This window comes from Schistocerca gregaria, chromosome 3, assembly GCF_023897955.1.
Source record: "Schistocerca gregaria isolate iqSchGreg1 chromosome 3, iqSchGreg1.2, whole genome shotgun sequence".
Lineage (NCBI taxonomy): Eukaryota > Metazoa > Arthropoda > Insecta > Orthoptera > Acrididae > Schistocerca > Schistocerca gregaria.
In genome coordinates this window covers 270916395-270936645 of record NC_064922.1, presented here as the reverse complement: position 1 = coordinate 270936645, position 20251 = coordinate 270916395, and the positions used below count along the sequence as shown (strand labels likewise).

The 20251-nt window shown below is 45.1% G+C and overlaps 1 protein-coding gene across 1 annotated transcript in view; it reads right to left on the bottom strand.

Moving 5' to 3' along the window:
• The window catches only part of LOC126355394 (dynein beta chain, ciliary), a 677699-nt gene that overhangs the window by 543887 nt on the left and 113561 nt on the right, over positions 1-20251 (bottom strand). Inside the window, exon 13 of the mRNA XM_050005692.1 lies at positions 14205-14341. Coding sequence (XP_049861649.1) covers positions 14205-14341 — 137 coding nt within the window. The remainder of the gene's footprint in view (positions 1-14204; positions 14342-20251) is intronic.

The following is a 20251-nucleotide window of genomic DNA, read 5'->3' as shown; positions in this document are numbered from 1 at the left end:
TGAACATTTTATTTCAGTTGTTCCAATGTGACACATGTACCTTTGTGAACTTATCATTTCTGAGAACGCATGCAGTTACAGCGTGATTACCTGTAAATACCACATTAATGCAATAAATGCTCAAAATGATGTCCCTCAACCTCAATGCATTTGGCAATACGTGTAACGCCATTCCTCTCAACAGCGAGTAGTTCACCTTCTGTAATGTTAGTGCATGCATTGACAATGCGCTGACGCATGTCAGGCGCTGTCGGTGGATCACGATAGCAAATATCCTTCAAATTTCCCCACGGAAAGAAATCCGGGGACGTCAGATCCGGTGAACGTGCGGGCCATGGTATGGTGCTTCGACGACCAATCCACATGTCATGAAATATGCTATTCAATACCGCTTCAAACGCACGCGAGCTATATGCCGGACATCCATCATGTTGGAAGTACATCGCCATTCTGTCATGCAGTGAAACATCTTGTAGTAACATCGGTAGAACATTACGTAGAAAATCAACATACATTGCGCCATTTACATTGCCATAGATAAAATAGGGGCCAATTTCCTTCCTCTCATAATGCCGCACCATACATTAACCTGCCAAGGTCGCTGATGTTCCACTTGTCGCAGCCATCGTGGATTTTCCGTTGCCCAATAGTGCATATTATGCCGGTCTACGTTACCGCTGATGGTGATTTCCGCTTCGTCGCTAAATATAACGCGTGCAAAAAATCTGTCATCGTCCCGTAATTTCTCTTGTGCCCAGTGGCAGAACTGTACACGACGTTCTAAGTCGTCGTCATGCGATTCCTGGTGTATAGAAATATTGTACGAGTGCAATCGATGTTGATGTAGCTTTCTCAACACCGACGTTTTTAAAATTCCCGATTCTCGCCCAATTTGTCTGCTACTGATGTGCAGATTAGCCGCGACAGCAGCTAAAAAATCTACTTGGGCATTATCATTTGTTGCAGGTCGTGGTTGACGTTTCACATGTGGCTGAACACTTCCAGTTTCCTTAAATAACGTCACTATCCGTCGAACGGTCCGGACACTTGGATGATGTCGTCCAGGATACCGAGCAGCGTACATAGCACAGGCCCGTTGGGCATTTTGATCACAATAGCCATACAACAACATGATACCGGCCTTTTCCGCCATTGGTAAATTGTCTATTTTAACACGGGTAATGTATCACGAAGCAAATACCGTCCGCACTGGCGGAATGTTACGTGATACCACGTACTTATACGTTTTTGACTATTACAGCGCCATCTGTCACAAAGATAAAAATGTGGTCCAACTAAAACATTCATATTTCTTTACGTACTACACGAATATGTAGTAAAAATGGGGGTTCCTATTTAAAAAAAAAACGCAGTTGATATCCGTTTGACCTGTGGCAGCGCCATCTAGCGGGCCAACCATAGCGCCATCTGGTTTCCCCGTTCAAGATAGACGAGTTTCTTTGTAGTTTTTTCGTTTGATGCTTATTTCGTGAGATATTTGGCCCGGTCACTATCAATGGACCACCCTGCATAAACAGACAGAATACTGCGCTGCGGTCGGTAATGCGTTTATAAGACGGCAAGTGTCTGGCGCAGTTGTTAGTCCGGTTACTGTTGCTACAATGAGAGGTTATCAAGATTTAGGTGAATCTGAACGTCGTGTTACAGTCGGCGCACAAGCGATGGGACACAGAATCTCTGAGGTAGCGATGAAGCGGGGATTTTCCCGTACAACCATTTCTCGAGTGTACCGTGAATATCGGGTATCGGGTAAAACACAAATCTCCGTCACGCTGCGGCTGGAAAAGATCCTGCGAGAACGGGACCAACGACGACTGAAGAAGAATCGTTCAACGTGACAGAAGTGCAACCCTTCCGCAAATTGCTGCAGATTTCAGTGCTGGGTCATCAGCAAGTGTCAGCGTGCGAACCATTCAACGAAACATCAGCGGTATGGGCTTTCGGAGTCGAAGGTCCACTCGTGAACCCTTTTGACTGCACGACACAAAGCTTTACGCCTCGCCTGGGCCCGTCAACACCGACATTGGACTGTTGATGACTGGAAACGTGTTGCCTGGTCGGACGAGTCTCGTTTCCAATTGTATCGAGCGAATGGACGTGTACGGGTATGTTGACAACCTCATGAATCCATGGACCATGCAAGTCAGCATGGGACTGTTCAAGCTGGTGGAGGTTATGTAATGGTGTGCGGTGTGTGCAGTTGGAGTGAGATGGGACCCTTGACAGGTGCCACGTGCGTAAGCATCTTGTCTGATCAACTGCATCCATTCATGTTCATCGTGCCATCAAACTCCCCAGACATGAAGATTATTGAGCATGTCTCGGATGCCTTACAACGTGCTGTTCAGAAGAGATATCCGGCCCCTCATACTCTAATGGATTCACGGACAGCCCTGTATCATACACGGTGTGAATTCCCTCCAGCACTACTTCAGACATTAGTCGAGTCCATGCCACGTCGTGTTGCGATACTTCTGCGTGCCGGCGAGGGCCCTACGCGATATTAGGCTGCTGTACCAGTTTCTTTGGTTCTTTTGTTTATACTGACGAGTTCGCGTCTCGTGCCATCTCTTGGTTAGTTCCGCATTAATTGGAGCGTCCGGATACTTCTGATCAGATAATGTAGCTGTAAAATACAAGGAGTTCAAGAGTAAAGTAGTTGTTTGGATGAAACTTTTTTGTGTGTTGGTATGATACTAGTTCTTTCATGTGAGTACGATTTTGGGACAGAAGGTTATGTAAACCCCTTATTCTTTCCAAGTGTCAAATTTGAATGTGAAAGATTGGAATTTGGAAGACATTAATAAGTATGAAATACCATCTTCCTCGATCAGTTTTCTCTACTTGGTTTAATAAGGACGTACGCCACTATGAAGTGATTGCTCATTTCCTTAGGAGTAAAGAGAAAAATTTGTAGGTTTAATAATATTCATACATTCATTTCTGGGAGCCCCTTATGATTAAATATGGAAATTATATGAACTGATAATACAAAAATATCTAATTTACTTATCAAGGTTTTTGTTAAATGGAGGATAGTCAGAAACAGTCTGAAACTCTTCTGAGGGTATTGCAGCGCAGGTTGTGTTGAAAAATAATTGTCAAGAAAAAGTTCGATTCGTTGCGCTGTCTCCGAGTTAATTAACATTGAAGTTAGCCAGTCAGAATGTTGCGCGTGCAAATTCAAGCGACCCATCAGAGAAGATGTCGACAGATGTGTTCTTCGTTTGGTTTCCTAAAATCGAACACGAGAGCGATACAAAAATTGGAGGTGGAGCAGTAGGAACGATCGAGCCAAAGACTGAGCAGTCTCTCGAGCTATCATGTTTCCGCTATGAGAACAACTGATACTCATTGTATATGACGAGCCTCTTGAAATAGCGCCCACAACGGCCTGATTGACTAATTTCAACTCTAATTAACTTGGTAACGGCGCAACGTATCGAATTTTTTTCTTAACAATTATTTGTCAACACAACCTACTCTGCAACATTCTTACAAGATTTTAGACAGTTTATCACCATATTGTATTTATTGTGGAACAAATTTTGACATCTTGAGTTATTCATTCTATAAAAAAACCACTTTTTTTTCCTCAGTTCATTTAAGTATACAATGAAAACATACCTTTAGATAGATAAATAGGATGCAAACCCTCTATACGAAATAAAAAAGCAAACAAAGAAGAAGATAGCATTCTGTGCGATCGAGACGAACAAAATACCAGCAATCACGAGGTGAATGTGGATATGTACAAACATGCAAACGAGAAAATATTGTGGCTAGTGCAGTGCAATGTGTTAAAAATCGGACGCTTGTGTATAGCAGAAGAAACTGAAATAATGTGGAAGCGAAACAGCGTGATTATTGAAAGGCAATTTTAGACACGAGAACTGTTTGTGATCCTGTTAAAAAAATAAAGGAAAAACACAATAGCTACAGTGACCAGTGAGGATGCTTTTAAATACAGCGAGCCCGTTTGGTCCAACTACGACTTTATATGGCCGTAAAAGACGGGATAACTCCCATATTACTTGCTGGTTATTCTGCCCATTGGTTACTGTTGTCCAACTTTTACTTGACAAGTTATTTTCTGCACTGTGGGCGCTTTATCCACTGTTACAGTACGCTGTAGTCGGCGACAGTCCTGGTCACCTCCTCGGTGGTGAAGCTGGCGGCGAAGGTTTGCCCAAAATCGAGTTACACACGGTTCACAGTTCCTGCAGGACTTTGGGGCGGAATGCTCCATGCGTCGGGCACTCGCTATCAAATAAGTTGCCATTGCACGCATCTCGCGCCCTACTGGCACGCTGACAGTCAGTAGCATGTCTGATGGCATTGCCTTCAGGTAGCACGCAGAACTACGGAATTCGCCATGGTGCCGGGAGCGCTCTCTCTCAAACTCAGCAGCTACAATTAATTCAGTCACTCGTGTGTGCAAATATTTTGGGCCAGTAATTTACGGCCTCAAACAGGGATCTTATTTCCCTTTACATCAACACTGTGGACATTCTTGAGCCACTAGTTTACATCTGTGGAATATTGTGTATGAACAGCCTGACAAAAAAAGTGAAACACCCAGAAGGTGTGAAACTTCACGAGTTGAGACTGTATGTGGTGTTATTTAAATGATCAAGGAAATCGATTCAATTTTACAAAGGACTAGACAGGTTGATCCCATGATCCGAAATCTCTGCGGCCGGAAAAAGATCCTTCAAGAACAAGACTAACGACGACTGAAGAGAATCGTTCAACTTGACAGAAGTGCAACCTGTGGTGTCACCGCCAGACACCACACTTGCTAGGTGGTAGCCTTTAAATCGGCAACGGTCCGTTAGTATATGTCGGACCCGCGTGTCGCCACTATCAGTGGTTGCAGACCGAGCGCCGCCACACGGTAGGTCTAGAGAGACTCCCTAGCATTCGCCCCAGTTGTACAGCCGACTTTGCTAGCGATGGTTCACTGTCTACATACGCTCTCATTTGCCGAGACGACAATTTAGCACAGCCTGCAGCTACGTCATTTTCTACGACCTAGCAAGGCGCCATATTCAGTAATTACAATGAATTCTGAGCAGACAATATTGTGAATCATGTACCGTCAAGAGAGACTTTCATCGTTAATGGATTAAAGTTAAGTATCAAAATGGCTACGTCCGCTTTCTGAATTAATGAATTAAAGTTAAGTATCAAAATGGCTACGTCCGCTTTCTGAATTATAATTCCTTGTCATGTTCCAGACCTCACGTCAGTATAGTTCTTCCGTCCTCACGCCAGCCTGCGTGAGCTAAAACGCGTGCATTTCGGCCTCCTCTAGTAGCACCGTGTTGGCTCTTCTGCCAACAGAACACAACCCTTTCGCAAATTGCTCTGCAGCAAGTGTCAGCGTGCGAACCATTCAACGAAACATCATCGATGTGGGCTTTCGGAGCCGAAGGCCCACTCTCTCACGTACTTTTGATGACTGCTCCACACAAAGCTTTACGCCTCTCCTGGGCCCGACAATACCGACATTGGACTGTTGATGACTGGAAACATATTGCCTCGTCCGACGAGTCTCGCTTCAAATTGTGTCCAGCGGATGGACGTGTACGTGTATGGCGACAACCTCATGAATGCATGGATCCTGCATGTCAGCAGGGGAATGTTAAGGCTGGCGGAGGCTCTGTAATGGTGTGGAGCGTGTGCAGTTGGAGCGGTATGGGACCTTCGATACTTGTAGATACGACTCTAACACGTACGTAAGCATTCTGTTTGATCACCTGCATCCATTCATGTACATTGTGCATTACGACGGACTTGGACAATGCAACGGAGTTGAATATGTTCTACTGGGAAAATAGCTGAGGATCTTGTCGGCCACGGGAGTACCTCAACATCATGCAGACAATTCATGGAGACACGTGCCATATGTGGGCGAGCTTTGTTTTGTTGAAAACTAGCACCAGTATTTTACCCCATCATAAGTGATGTATGAAGGTGTAGGATGCCCGAGACGAATCAGTCACAACCATCTGTCACAGTTTGCTCCATGGCTTCTCACTCCATGACGCCAGGATTAACACCGCTGTGCGCCTCCAAAACATTAGAAGAGTGGGATCTCTCTCCAGATCGACGCCATATTAGCCGACGATGGTCATTCGGGGTAGTGGAGAACTGCGAGTCATCATTCAATACAATGTGACGCCATTCATTAGCAGGCCGTGCTTCCTGATCACGATGACCCTCCAAATGCAGCCGTTTGTGCTGATGTGTGAACGGCAGCCTAGGCATGGGACGGTAATTCCTTAGGCTGGTTGCTGCTAGTCTCCAGCCAATGGTGCAGGATGACAGAATATTGTAGAGCGACGATTATTTGCTTTCAGCTGCAGGCGTCTATGTAGAGGGCATACAATGTGCTTGGTGGTCAGACGTGGTCCACCGCAACCTTGACGGCGAGTTTGCCTGCCATCATGTTCCCATCCACAAAATTGGGATAGAGATCAACATAAACATCAGTTCCGCCCTTTTTATGGCTTATGAAAACTGTAAGGTATCAGGCAAATCCAACACCTTCCATGAAAACCCTGACATGATAAGCAAATCCAGTAGCATGTCACATAGCTCCGAATAAATCGTGACATTAAATTAACCAAAATAATAAGAGTAACGAGTGAGCAAATGGAATACCACAGACTAACACAAGAATGCCTAAATGCATGTCATACCTTCCCACCGTGAGGCAGACGCAGTTCCGAGGGGAGAAACGAGGACAGAAGCCGAGAGCAGAACCGTGTTAAGCTAGAAAGCCCTACGATAAGGGATGCACACCCACGTTTCCAGCTAACCACCAGGACCACCCCCCAACCCATGTTAAAAGCTAGAGCCCTCCAGAATTACAGTATAGATCTTACGATAACACTAAAAGGGCCACACCAGCCGCAAGTTTTAGAGTGAGACTTTTTCGCGCCTCTGTTACATTGCAAACTTTAAAAACATTGCCTCACCACGAAAAGTATAACGTTTCTCATTGGATAGACAGAATTTTTGTAGGCGGAGCTTAAGGTTAACATTGAGACCCTGATTGGTCAGATGAAAACACAGGAGATAGTTTTTTTTAAAACCAACTTCGGTAAATTGTAGTAAGGAGAAGTTAGAAAAGAGTTGCTTCGGAGACGGCGAGCTGGATGGAGCTGCACCGGCCGCCGCCCCCTGACGAACACCGACAAGGTAATGAACGCACGTGATGCCGCATTTTTGAGCGCATAATGCTTCACTCAGAACTGCAGAAGCCTCATCTGTTACATCCCCTTTTTAAGTAATGCTAGTGTCGATCGTCAATTGAAGCTCATGGTATTCACATTTGCTACATAAGTTAAAATCTGAAACGCGATGATTTTTCTGTTATATAATTACTGAGAAGCCACATCAACCACTGTAATTTACGACAAGTTAGATAAGTAATTAAAGATAATTGAGGGTCACTGTAGACCATTTTGAGAGTTTTTTCTTTTGTGAAACATAATTTAAACCTAGATTATATATGTGATATGGCATAGGTCATCCTTCGATCCATTTTAGAACTTGGAAACCCATTCAGGGATATTCGTTCACATTTTTATTGAACGCAGTTGGTTTTTATCACCCTGTATAACATCGCTAGTTTCACTGAACTCTTCTGAACTCTACATGTCATGTGTGGTCTGGCGTCTCCTTACCAGCAACAGGTCCCAGGTCCAAGCTAGTCAATTCCCTAAAAAACACGCTCGGAGTGTCGTTGCGCGAAAGTGATAGGAAGACACGACATAGAACAACAGACACCACGCAGAATGTTAGAAAACCACACGTTGCTTGTTGTTCCAAAATACAGCGAGACCTTCATAAATGGTAGTCCAGACTGCTATACACACCCGTAGCTCTAATACCCAGTGGCATGTCCTCTTGCACTGATGCATGCCTCTATTATTAGCATGCAGTATAATAGCTGTCTCCGTGAGTTCGGAGGTAGGAATTGCGTTATCAGAAATCTGACATACTTCCAGTGGGGACAGAAATGTGGAAGTGCATCTGTCTGCAGATCTTGAGTCACATGTGAAGGAAGAAGTCAGTAACTGTATTCCCATTTTAGCTGTCCAGCTATTTACAGATTAAGGGCTGTAAAGAGGGCAAGACATATCTTCACTTTGTATGTTAAGAGTCACAAAGCGGACGCGATCGAACCCGCGTATTGACCGTTTCGGCATGGTTGAAGTACACACAACACGAGCTGTGTACCTCGTTCCTGGCTGAATGACTGGAACTGATCGGCTGTCGGACACCCTACGTCTAATAGTAGCTGGTCATGCATGGTTGTTTACATCTTTGGGCTGGCTTAGTGACATTTCTGAACACTCAATGGGATTGTGTCTGTGATACAATATCCAGAGTAAACGTCTGTCTTCAGGAGTTCTGGGAACCGAGTTGACACAAAACGTTTTCGATGTTTGTATTAAAAATGGTGGAACAACATAAAGCATTTTGTGTTCTATCTTTTGCGCAGTGCGGGTCGGTAATTAGTGTTCAGCATTATCTTCAAACTAGGCACGATGTGGATCCTCTTGCAGCACAGAGCATTATGGAAATGGAAATGAAGTCCCATGCTTCTTGACAGAGCGTAGGGGAACGATTCGGGAGACCCGCACCGCCGTACTAGGCAAGGTCCTGATGGAGGTGGTTTGCCGTTGCCTTCATACGACCGTAATGGGGCCGGCCGCAGTGGCCGAGCGGTTCTAGGCGCTTCAGTCTAGAACCGCGCGATCGCTACGGTCGCAGGTTCTAATCCTGCCTCGAGCATGGATGTGTGTGATGTTCTTAGGTTAGTTAGGTTTATGTAGTTCTAAGTTCTAGGGGACTGTTGACCTCAGGTGTTAAGTCCCACAGCCTTTTGAACCGTAACGGGGATGAACAATGAAGATGAAGACGTCACAACAACACCCAGTCATCTCGGGGCAGGTGAAAACCCCTCACCCCGCCGGGTATCGAACCCGGGACCCCGTCCTCGGGAAGCAAGAACACTATCAAAAGATAACGAGCTACAGAGCATCAGATGATGGCATGAACATTTCCGAGAAACAGATTGTTTGTGTAAAGACATATCGCCGGGCCGTTCCCGAGTGTCTGACACAGACGTCGAACGCATCCGCCATAGTTTCACAAGGAGTCCGCGGAAATCCTTTCGCCGTGCAGCCCGACAACTCAACATGCTCCAGATGTCCGGATGGCGCGTGTTGGGTCGACGTTTATACATGAAACCACACGGAAAGCTCTTCGTGAAGGTGAGAAGGTGAAGAACAACAACTTGGGGAGTTCCAAAATTCAGTTCTTGGTAAGATGGAGGATGACAGTTTTCTTCCACGTTTAATATTTAGTGGCGAGCTAACATTGAAATGGAAAGATCAACCGTTATCATGTGAGAATATGGGGTACAAAGTGATCACATGAATTTGTACAACATGAGAGGGACTCTCCAAAATTTAGTGTGTTTTGTGCACTTTCTCGGGTAAAGGTGTCTGGTCCATTTTTCTTTGCCGGGAACAGTGTTACAGGAAGCACATATCTCGATATGCTTGAAAACTTTCTTTTCCCTCAGTTGGAAACTGATTCTAACGACTTCATTTACCAACAGGAAGGGGCACCGTCACACTGGCACGTGGAATGCGGGAATTTTGAAATCAAAGACTACTGAACGACGGATAGGTGGCACTGGAAAAAATATTTATGCCTTACATTTCTGGCCTCCAAGTCACCGAACCTGACTGTTTGTGAGCGTTTCTTGTAGGAGTTTATAAAAGATACTGCTTATGTGCCTCCGTTACCAGCCACAATGAACGAACTGAGACATCGCATAACAGCAACTGTGGAAGCTGTAACTGAAGGCGTGCTCGCTGCTGGCAACAGTTTGAACACAGCACTGACATATGCCGTGCATCGCAAGAGGGGGGGGGGGGGGCATATTAAAAACCTACGGAGACGTATGAAATATACTTTCTGAGTCACAAAAAACAAAATTAATTTTATATGTTTACTAGTTTCAAAAATGTTGTTGTTGTTGTGGTCTTCAGTCCTGAGACTGGTTTGATGCAGCTCTCGATGCTACTATATACCGTGTAAGCTTCATCATCTCCCAGTACTTACTGCAACCTACATCCTTCTGAATCTGCTTAGTGTATTCATCTCTTGGTCTCCCTCTACGATTTTTACCCTCCACACTTCCCTCCTATGCTAAATTTGTGATCCCCTGATGCCTCAGAACATGTCCTACCAACCGATCCCTTCTTCTAGTCAAGTTGTCCCACAAACTCCTAGCCAATTCTATTCAATACCTCCTCATTAGTTATGTGACCTACCCACCTAATCTTCAGCATTATTCTGTAGCACCACATTTCTAAAGCTTCTATTCTCGTCTTGTCCAAACAATTTATCGTCCATGTTTCACTTCCATACATGGCTACACTCCATACACATACTTTCAGAAACGACTTCCTGACACTTAAACCTATACTCGATGTTAACAAATATCTCTTCTTCAGAAACGCTTTCCTTGCCGTTGCCAGTCTACATTTTATATCGTCTCTACTTCGACCATCATCAGTTATTTTGCACTCTAAATAGCAAAACTCATTTACCACTTTAAGTGTCTCATTTCCTAATCTAGTTCCTTCAGCATCATCAGACTTAATTAGACTACATTCCATTATCCTCGTTTTGCTTTTGTTGATTTTCATCTTATACCCTCATTTCAAGACACTGTCCATTCCGTTCAACTGCTCTTCCAAGTCCTTTGCTGTCTCTGACAGAATTACAATGTCATCGGCGAACCTCAAAGTTTTTATTTCTTCTTCATGGATTTTAATACCTACTCCGAATTTTTCTTTTATTTCCTTTACTGCTTGTTCAATATACAGATTGAACAGCATCGTGGAGAGGCTACAATCCTGTTTCACTCCCTTCCCAACCACTGCTTCCCTTTCATGTCCCTCGACTCTTATAACTCCCATAACGTTTGGTATAGTGCATGCATAATAAAGTCAACATTGTCAAAAGCTTTCTCTAAGTCTACAAATGCTAGAAACGTAGGTTTGCCTTTCCTTAATCTTTCTTCTAAGATAAATCGTAGGGTCAGTATTGCCTCACGTGTTCCAACATTTCTACTAAATCCAGACTCATCTTCTCCGAGGTCGGCTTCTACCAGTTTTTCCATTCGTCTGTAAAGAATTCGCGTTAGTATTTTGCAGCCATGACTTATTAAATTGATAGTTCGTTAATTTTTACATCTCTCAACACCTGCTTTCTTTGGGATTGGAATTATTATATTCTTCTTGAAGTCTGAGGGTATTTCGCCTGTCTCATGCACCTTCCTCATTAGATGGTAGAGTTTTGTTTTTAGAGGGAGAGCCTGGCTCTCCCAACGCTGTCAGTAGTTCTAATGGAATGTTGTCTACTCTCGGGACCTTGTTCGACTCAGGTCTTTCAGTGCTCTGTCAAACTCTTCACGCAGTATCGTATCTCCCATTTCATCTTCATCTGCATCCACTTCCTTTTCCATAATATTGGCCTCAAGTACATCGCCCTTGTATAGACCCTAAATATACTCCTTCCACCTTTCAAAAATATAGACGTGCCACATCGGGTGATTCTTTTTGATACACGCTGTGTTGTGATGATCAAAACATTCACTTAGCTACAATTTGCTCTGTTGTTTCAAAAAACTCCAGAAAGGTGTTTTCAGTTGTATTTAGTTCGCTTATTCCGTATTATAAGGGGCGATCAAAAAGCTTCCGTTTGATGGCGTTGCTGCAGCGTATAGTCTATAAATATCTCTACGCCGAGCGCCTGCAGTGCCGGCCACCCGCGGAACCGACCAGTGAAGCTGGTCCCAAACAGATTGGTGTTAGCTTTGGTGCTCTCCCAGTGTACGCAAATTCTCGTCGGCGGCCACTAGGCGGTCTCACTTGCGCCACCAGAGGTCGCTGTAGCTACGGTTCTACTTTCTTCCGCACGCCACGTGACCGGAAATAGTCAGCAATGTATCCTGGTCAGCGCCAAGCCACGGGAGACGTCCTCATCGTCCACTCCTGGTAGCAGCCGAGGTGCCGTTCACATCTGCCGATCGCCGACACGTCGAACCCTGGAAGTCCTCACGTCATCGACATCGTAGAAGGTTACGTGGTCTTCGGTGGTACTCATCCAGGCTTACTCGAGTAACTGTTTTGTTGATTAACGCTTATGGCAATGTCGGACTTCCACTTCGCGTAGTGTTACTGTGTTGTAGGCCACAGAAGTGGCTACTAGAAATGCTACTTTGTATGTCTGAAGAATCTTTTTGGTTAGCAGTTAGACCTGTAATAAAATCCTTTTAAGCGACTTGGAACTTTCTTTTTCTGTCCGTAGCCATTGGACGTGCCACTCCATGTAGCGCGACTTCGATGCGTATGTACACTCCTGACCATTAAAATTGCTACACCACGTAGATGACGTGCTACAGACGCGACATTTAACCGACTGGAAGAAGATGCTGTGATATGCAAATGATTAGCATTTCACAGCATTCACACAAGGCTGGCGCCGATGGCGACACTTACAACGTGCTGACATGAGGAAAGTTTCCAACCGATTTCTCATACACAAGCAGCAGTTGACAGCCATTGCCTGTGAAAGGTCGGACTGTAGGCTATCGCGATTGCGGTTTATCGTATCGCCACATTGATGCTCGCGTTGGCCGAGATCCAATGACTGTCAGCAGAATATGGAATCGGTGGGTTCAGGGGGGTAATACGGAACGCCGTGCTGGATCCCAACGGCCTCGTATCACTACCAGTCGTAATGACAGGCACCTTATCCGCATGGCTGTAACGGATCGTAGCCATCTCAGTCCCTGCGTCAACAGTTCGACGACGTTTGCAGCAGCATGGACTATCAACGCGGAGACCGTGGCTGCGGCTACCCTTGACGCTGCATCACAGACAGGAGCGCCTGCGATGGTATACTCAATGACGAAGCTGGGTGCACGAATGGCAACACGTCATTTTTGCTGATGAATCCAGGTTCTGTTTACAGCACCATGATGGTCCTTAGGTGAGTTAGGTTTAAGTAGTTCTAAGTTCTAGGGGACTGATGACCTTAGAAATTAAGTCCCATAGTGCTCAGAGCCATTTGAACCATTTTTCTGGGTACTGATTTGTCAGGATCTATGCACCCAAATTGCGTGAAAATGTAGTCACATGTCAGTTGTAGTATAATATATTTGTCCAATGAATACCCGTTTATCATTTGCATTTCTTCTTGGTGTAGCAATTTTAATGGGCAGTAATGTAGAAGCACCCACATGTAAGCAAGCGAGTAGTCTGACATTCGTGTCTTTCCGAAGTACATGTTGTAAATGCGGTAACGTAAATCATGGCGGCGATACTTCCAAATGCGTTAAACAGGACCAACTTGCTTTTAATCTTTTCCTTGTAGCTGAAGAACAAACATCCATGCATAATTAAAGAACTTGTGCAATTAGTGTGAAATGTCCGGGAAACTGCGACAAGGGGTACTGCCACATCAATATTATGCACGTCTGCATATCGCAAATTTCACAACGTAGAAGTTAGGCTAATTAAAGAGGGAGACACTCGAGCGACCGCTCTCCGATCCTGATCTCTGCTAGTGCGATTATCACGCCTTCGGACTGTTAGAAAAGACCTTGAAGGGTCGACTATTCCTGTCAGGCGAGAATATGCAGCAGGCAGTTACGGACTTCTTCACGCAGCAGGACACTGCGTTTTACCAAATGTGTATCTTCAACCTGAAGCGTCAGTGAGATGATTTCCTCAATGCCCACTGCGATTTTTCCTGATTGGCATACTGACTCTGGACTGTATGGCTTTTAAACGGAAACTTTTTAATCGCCTCTTATATCTCGGCAACTATATTTTCTTTTATAAGTCGTTAGGTGCAAAATTATACTTTCTAATCATTATAAAATAATTTGTCTCACTTCATAAGTAACAATAGATTCTCAGTTCTCAATTCCTGTGCTCTTGAAAGACAAGGGCGTGTAGTCTAGTGTTGGAATTTGTTAATGAACAATATAGTTGTAATATTTCTGGCAACTGATCTTTAACCACGTAATTATTTCAAATATATCAACAAATTACGTAGGTACTGCTGGAGCTACGCACCAGGTGATGGTCTGGTTGAGGCTGTTGGTGTACTTGCGGAAGATCTCTCCCTTCTCGTACAGGTCAAGGGCCTCTTGCGGTATATCCTTGTATCCCATCTGCTGCAAGTAATGTACCTCTCGCAGGATAGCGCTCAGCTGCAACAAGCACGTAAGAAAATAAATCTTTTATCTTATCGCCTCAGCCGTAAAAACATTTTTTGTTCTTATATGAGTTCACACACACACACACACACACACACACACACACACACACACAGAGAGAGAGAGAGAGAGAGAGAGAGAGAGAGAGAGAGAGAGAGAGAGAGAGAGAGAGAGGGGGGGGGGGGGCAGGGAGGGGGGTGCGAAAGGGACATTGGGAACAGGAATGGGATAAGTGTGACAGCTGGGGACGTCAGTACACTTGAAAACAGTCGATTAAGATTCCAGCATTACAGAATATTTGCTGGCCGTTGTGTCTGAACGGTTCTAGGCGCTTCAGTCCGGAACCACGCTACCGCTACGGTCCCAGATTCGAATCCTGCCTCGGGCATGGATGTGTGTGACGTCCTTACGTCCTTAGGTTAGTTAGGTTTAAGTAGTTCTAAGTCTAGGGGACTGTTGACCTCAGATGTTAAGTCTCATAGTGCTCAGAGCCATTTTTTGAACAGAATATTTGTGGAATATCCTCAACATGTAGCAGCAATTAAATTATTATTTGCGATATGCGACTCGAAAATTAGGATATGCGCTTAAAATGTAAACGATATTGCGACTTCCAGGATAATGGTAGATTTTATATTGGTCTCCATTTTAGAAGCTTGAGTGTAATTTTTTAAAATAAAATTCAAATAGTCTATCATATGCTCTCATTAGGATGAATAGAGACATTTACAGCTCTTCTTAATCAGAAATAAACTTAAAAAAATCTTAGTGTCGAAAATCTGATATTCGCTACAATAGTTATAGATTTTAACTGTCAAAACACCAAGAAAGAATTTATAGTTGGTGAATGTCAGGACAAAGGACACAGATAAATATTAGCAGATGTGAGGAGGAGATCAAAGGCAAAAAATTAGCGAAGAATACAAGTAGAGGAAGCTGAAACAGAAGGAGACAGTGTCAGAATACGTGTTGAATATAAGGAAGAACTCCAGAAGTTACTGATGTGACGGTAGACAACAGTAGTCCTTCTACTATCGAGCGGGGTTGTTTGGGCACTGAATTCACATTCGGGGGGAGCAGGGTCCAATTACTAGTGCTTCCATCCACATGTAGGTATTTCATGGTTCCCATAAATCGCCTAAGATGAATACCGGGATGGTTCCTTTAAAAGCACGCAGCCGATTTCCTCCCTCATCCTCGTTCTCTTGTGCTGAACCTGTAATGACCTCGTTGCCAAGACTTCTGACTGTTTCCACTTGGCACATTATCCTTTTACGTTACTCTATCCTACTGCACCGATCTTGGTTTTCAGAGATGGTCCTGCTTATTATAGAAAACATATTCTGAGATGATCTGGTCGTGGTTCGAACTGAGAATAGCCAATACTCGTCGAGGGAAGGTGAAGTTGCAGAGAAAACCATTCGTATAGAAAATAAATAAACAAATATATAAAACCGAAAAACGCCGAAAACGGAAAAAGCAGAAATAAAATCAACCATTTTCTGGCCAACAATGACTCAAAACGAGTATGTATATTATACAGGGTGATTCAAAAAGAATACCACAACTTTAAAAATGTGTATTTAATGAAAGAAACATAATATAACCTTCTGTTATACATCATTACAAAGAGTACTTAAAAAGGTTTTTTTTTTCACTCAAAAACAAGTTCAGGGATGCTCAATATGGCCCCCTCCAGACACTCGAGCAATATCAACCCGATACTCCAACTCGTTCCACACTCTCTGTAGCATATCAGGCGTAACAGTTTGGATAGCTGCTGTTATTTCTCGTTTCAAATCATCAATGGTGGCTGGGAGAGGTGGCCGAAACACCATATCCTTAACATACCCCCATAAGAAAAAATCGCAGGGGGTAAGATCAGGGCTTCTTGGAGGCCAGTGATGAAGTGCTCTGTCCCGGGCTGCCTGGAGGCCGATCCATCGCCTCGGGTAGTTGACGTTCAGGTAGTTAAGTGCCAATGTGGTGGCGCTCCATCCTGCTGAAATATGAATTGTTGTGCTTCTTGTTCGAGCTGAGGGAACAGCCAATTCTCTAACATCTCCAGATACTGTAGTCCAGTTACAGTAGCACCTTCGAAGAAAAAGGGACCAAAAACTTTATTGCCTGAAATGGCACAGAAAACGTTCACCTTAGGCGAGTCACGTTCATACTGAGTTGTTTCCCGCGGATTCTCAGTGCCCCATATACAGACATTGTGACGGTTGACTTTCCCGTTAGTGTGGAAAGTTGCTTCATCACTAAACACAATCTTTGAAACGAAAGATTCATCTGTTTCCATTTGAGCAAGGATAAAATCACAGAAATCGATTCTTTTAATCTTATCAGCTGCAGACAGCGCTTGAACCAATTTCAGACGATAAGGTTTCATAACTAACCTTTCTCGTAGGACTCTCCATACAGTTGATTGTGGAATTTGCAGCTCTCTGCTAGCTCTGCGAGTCGATTTTCCTGGGCTGCGAACAAATGCTTGCTGGATGCGTGCTACATTTTCGTCACTCGTTCTCGGCCGTCCAGAACTTTTCCCTTTGCACAAACACCCATTCTCTGTAAACTGTTTATACCAACGTTTAATACACCAACTATCAGGAGGTTTAACACCATACTTCGTTCGAAATGCACGCTGAACAACTGTCATCGATTCACTTCTGCCGTACTCAATAACACAAAAGCTTTCTGTTGAGCGGTCGCCGTCTTAGCATCAACTGACGCTGACGCCTAGTCAACAGCGCCTCAAGCGAACAAATGTACAACTAAATGAAACTTTACAGCTCCCTTAATTCGCCGACAGATAGTGCTTAGCTGTGCCTTTTGTCGTTGCAGAGTTTTAAATTCCTAAAGTTGTGGTATTCTTTTTGAATCACCCTGTATTGAACCTCGTCCTGTAATACTCGGATATAAAACGAACGGACTATTCGTCAACTTCCGAACCTACTTACACTAAAATGAAAGCGTACAGAATAAACTGTTACGAAGCATAGCTCAGCGGGAAGACGGGCAGGCCAGCAAGATTCCTGTAGCCTGCTTGGGTTAGGCATAGCTTGGCTTGGATGGGAGTATAGCAGCCGTTCTGCTGATAACGTGCGGCAGCATGCCTGCTTGCCTGTCGGGCAAGCAAGCACGAACAGGTTAAAAGCGGAATTGGTACACCTTAGACCAGAGCGCAGTTCCTGTCGGAAGTCATTTACTATTCTGCTCGCTTATCCCTCACATATTGATGAAACTTCCTCGCAGATCGAAGGAGTGTGCCGGACGGAGAATCGAACTCGGACCTATGCCTCTCGCAGGCAAGGTAGCAGATGAGGTACTGGCGGAAGTCAACTGTGGGGACGGGTCTTGACTCGTGCTTGGGGAGCTCAGTCGGCAGAGCACTTGTCTCCGAAAGGCAAAGGTTTCGAGTTCGAGTCTCAGTCGGGTACACTGTTTTAAGCTGCCACCAAGTTTTATATCAGCAAATACTCCGAAGTTGAGTGAAAATTTCATTCTGGTAACCCTAGATATAGATTTTATTAATTCCGTAAGTTGCACATTCGTGCAGTTCTAACTCTCCGTCCAGATAGTGTTGACCTGTGTAGTAATCATAACAGCTATCGTTGTGTAATGTAATTTATTTTTGGCCGTAATATTTAGTATGAAATATTCAATAAGTGACTTTTTGTTAATAAAGAGGAAAGATGGAGTTGTAAATAAACTGTTGGACAGAAACATATACACTCCTGGAAATTGAAATAAGAACACCGTGAATTCATTGTGCCAGGAAGGGGAAACTTTATTGACACATTCCTGGGGTCAGATACATCACATGATCACACTGACAGAACCACAGGCACATAGACACAGGCAACAGAGCATGCACAATGTCGGCACTAGTACAGTGTATATCCACCTTTCGCAGCAATGCAGGCTGCTATTCTCCCATGGAGACGATCGTAGAGATGCTGGGTGTAGTCCTGTGGAATGGCTTGACATGCCATTTCCAGCTGGCGCCTCAGTTGGACCAGCGTTCGTGCTGGACGTGCAGACCGCGTGAGACGACGCTTCATCCAGTCCCAAACATGCTCAATGGGGGACAGATCCGGAGATCTTGCTGGCCAGGGTAGTTGACTTACATCTTCTAGAGCACGTTGGGTGGCACGGGTTACATGCGGACGTGCATTGTCCTGTTGGAACAGCAAGTTCCCTTGCCGGTCTAGGAATGGTAGAACGATGGCTTCGATGACAGTTTGGATGTACCGTGCACTATTCAGTGTCCCCTCGACGATCACCAGAGGTGTACGGCCAGTGTAGGAGATCGCTCCCCACACCATGATGCCGGGTGTTGGCCCTGTGTGCCTCGGTCGTATGCAGTCCTGATTGTGGCGCTCACCTGCACGGCGCCAAACACGCATACGACCATCATTGGCACCAAGGCAGAAGCGACTCTCATCGCTGAAGACGACACGTCTCCATTCGTCCCTCCATTCACGCCTGTCGCGACACCACTGGAGGCGGGCTGCACGATGTTGGGGCGTGAGCGGAAGACGGCCTAACGGTGTGCGGGACCGTAGCCCAGCTTCATGGAGACGGTTGCGAATGGTCCTCGCCGATACCCCAGGAGCAACAGTGTTCCTAATTTGCTGGGAAGTGGCGGTGCGGTCCCCTACGGTACTGCGTAGGATCCTACGGTCTTGGCGTGCATCCGTGCGTCGCTGCGGTCCGGTCCCTGGTCGACGGGCACGTGCACCTTCCGCCGACCACTGGCGACAACATCGATGTACTGTGGAGACCTCACGCCCCACGTGTTGAGCAATTCGGCGGTACGTCCACCCGGCCTCCCGCATGCCCACTATACGCCCTCGCTCAAAGTCCGTCAACTGCACATACGGTTCACGTCCACGCTGTCGCGGCATGCTACCAGTGTTAAAGACTGCGATGGAGCTCCGTATGCCACGGCAAACTGGCTGACACTGACGGCGGCGGTGCACAAATGCTGCGCAGCTAGCGCCATTCGACGGCCAACACCGCGGTTCCTGGTGTGTCCGCTGTGCCGTGCGTGTGAGAATTGCTTGTACAGCCCTCTCGCAGTGTCCGGAGCAAGTATGGTGGGTCTGACACACCGGTGTCAATGTGTTCTTTTTTCCAATTCCAGGAGTGTATCTATAGAAATCAAACAACATGATGCCATTTCCTCCGGTTAATTTACCTTTCTTGACGTGGTCATTTCAGGAGATGGATGTTACTGACTCTTCTTACAAGGAACCCAGTGAGTGTGAGGTTGTAAAAGGCCAATGATGTTAATGGCATTCGGTGCCTCACAATTGTCTGTCATGCAATCACGGCATTGGCTGCTAATGGCAACAGGGGGCGGGACTCGAGGTTTACAATGGCATGAGACTACGAAGTGCAGTTGAAGTGTTTAAACGGTGACTAATTCACAACAGTGCTACAGTGCTAGTGGTGTTGATGCAAAACGGAGCAATGCCAACAACAGATAAAGCAAACATTGCATTGTATCTACAACAACAGTTGCCTAAGCTGACATTTCGTCAGAAAGGAACCCAAGGGATTTCGCAGACTGAGAAAGAAGTGGCAGAAGAAATGTTAGTGTTTCTACAAGGTGAGTCTCTGGAATGTGTGGTCTGGTATACACTCGACTGTGTGGACAATGTACTCGAGGAGTACAATGATGACGGTACGTGCTTAACAAGTGAGAGTGGTACTGAAACAGGTGCCGAGCCATGTAGTTACTCATCTTCGTCAGGAATCCACAAATTGCGTCCCCAGTGAAACGTAGTAAAGGACAACCGTTGTCCAAGGAGCGGGTAATGAATATAATTGCGTACGTGAAAGATCATCCGCAGCGTAGTTAAAACGATTATGAAGAGATTTAGAGTAAGTCCGCAG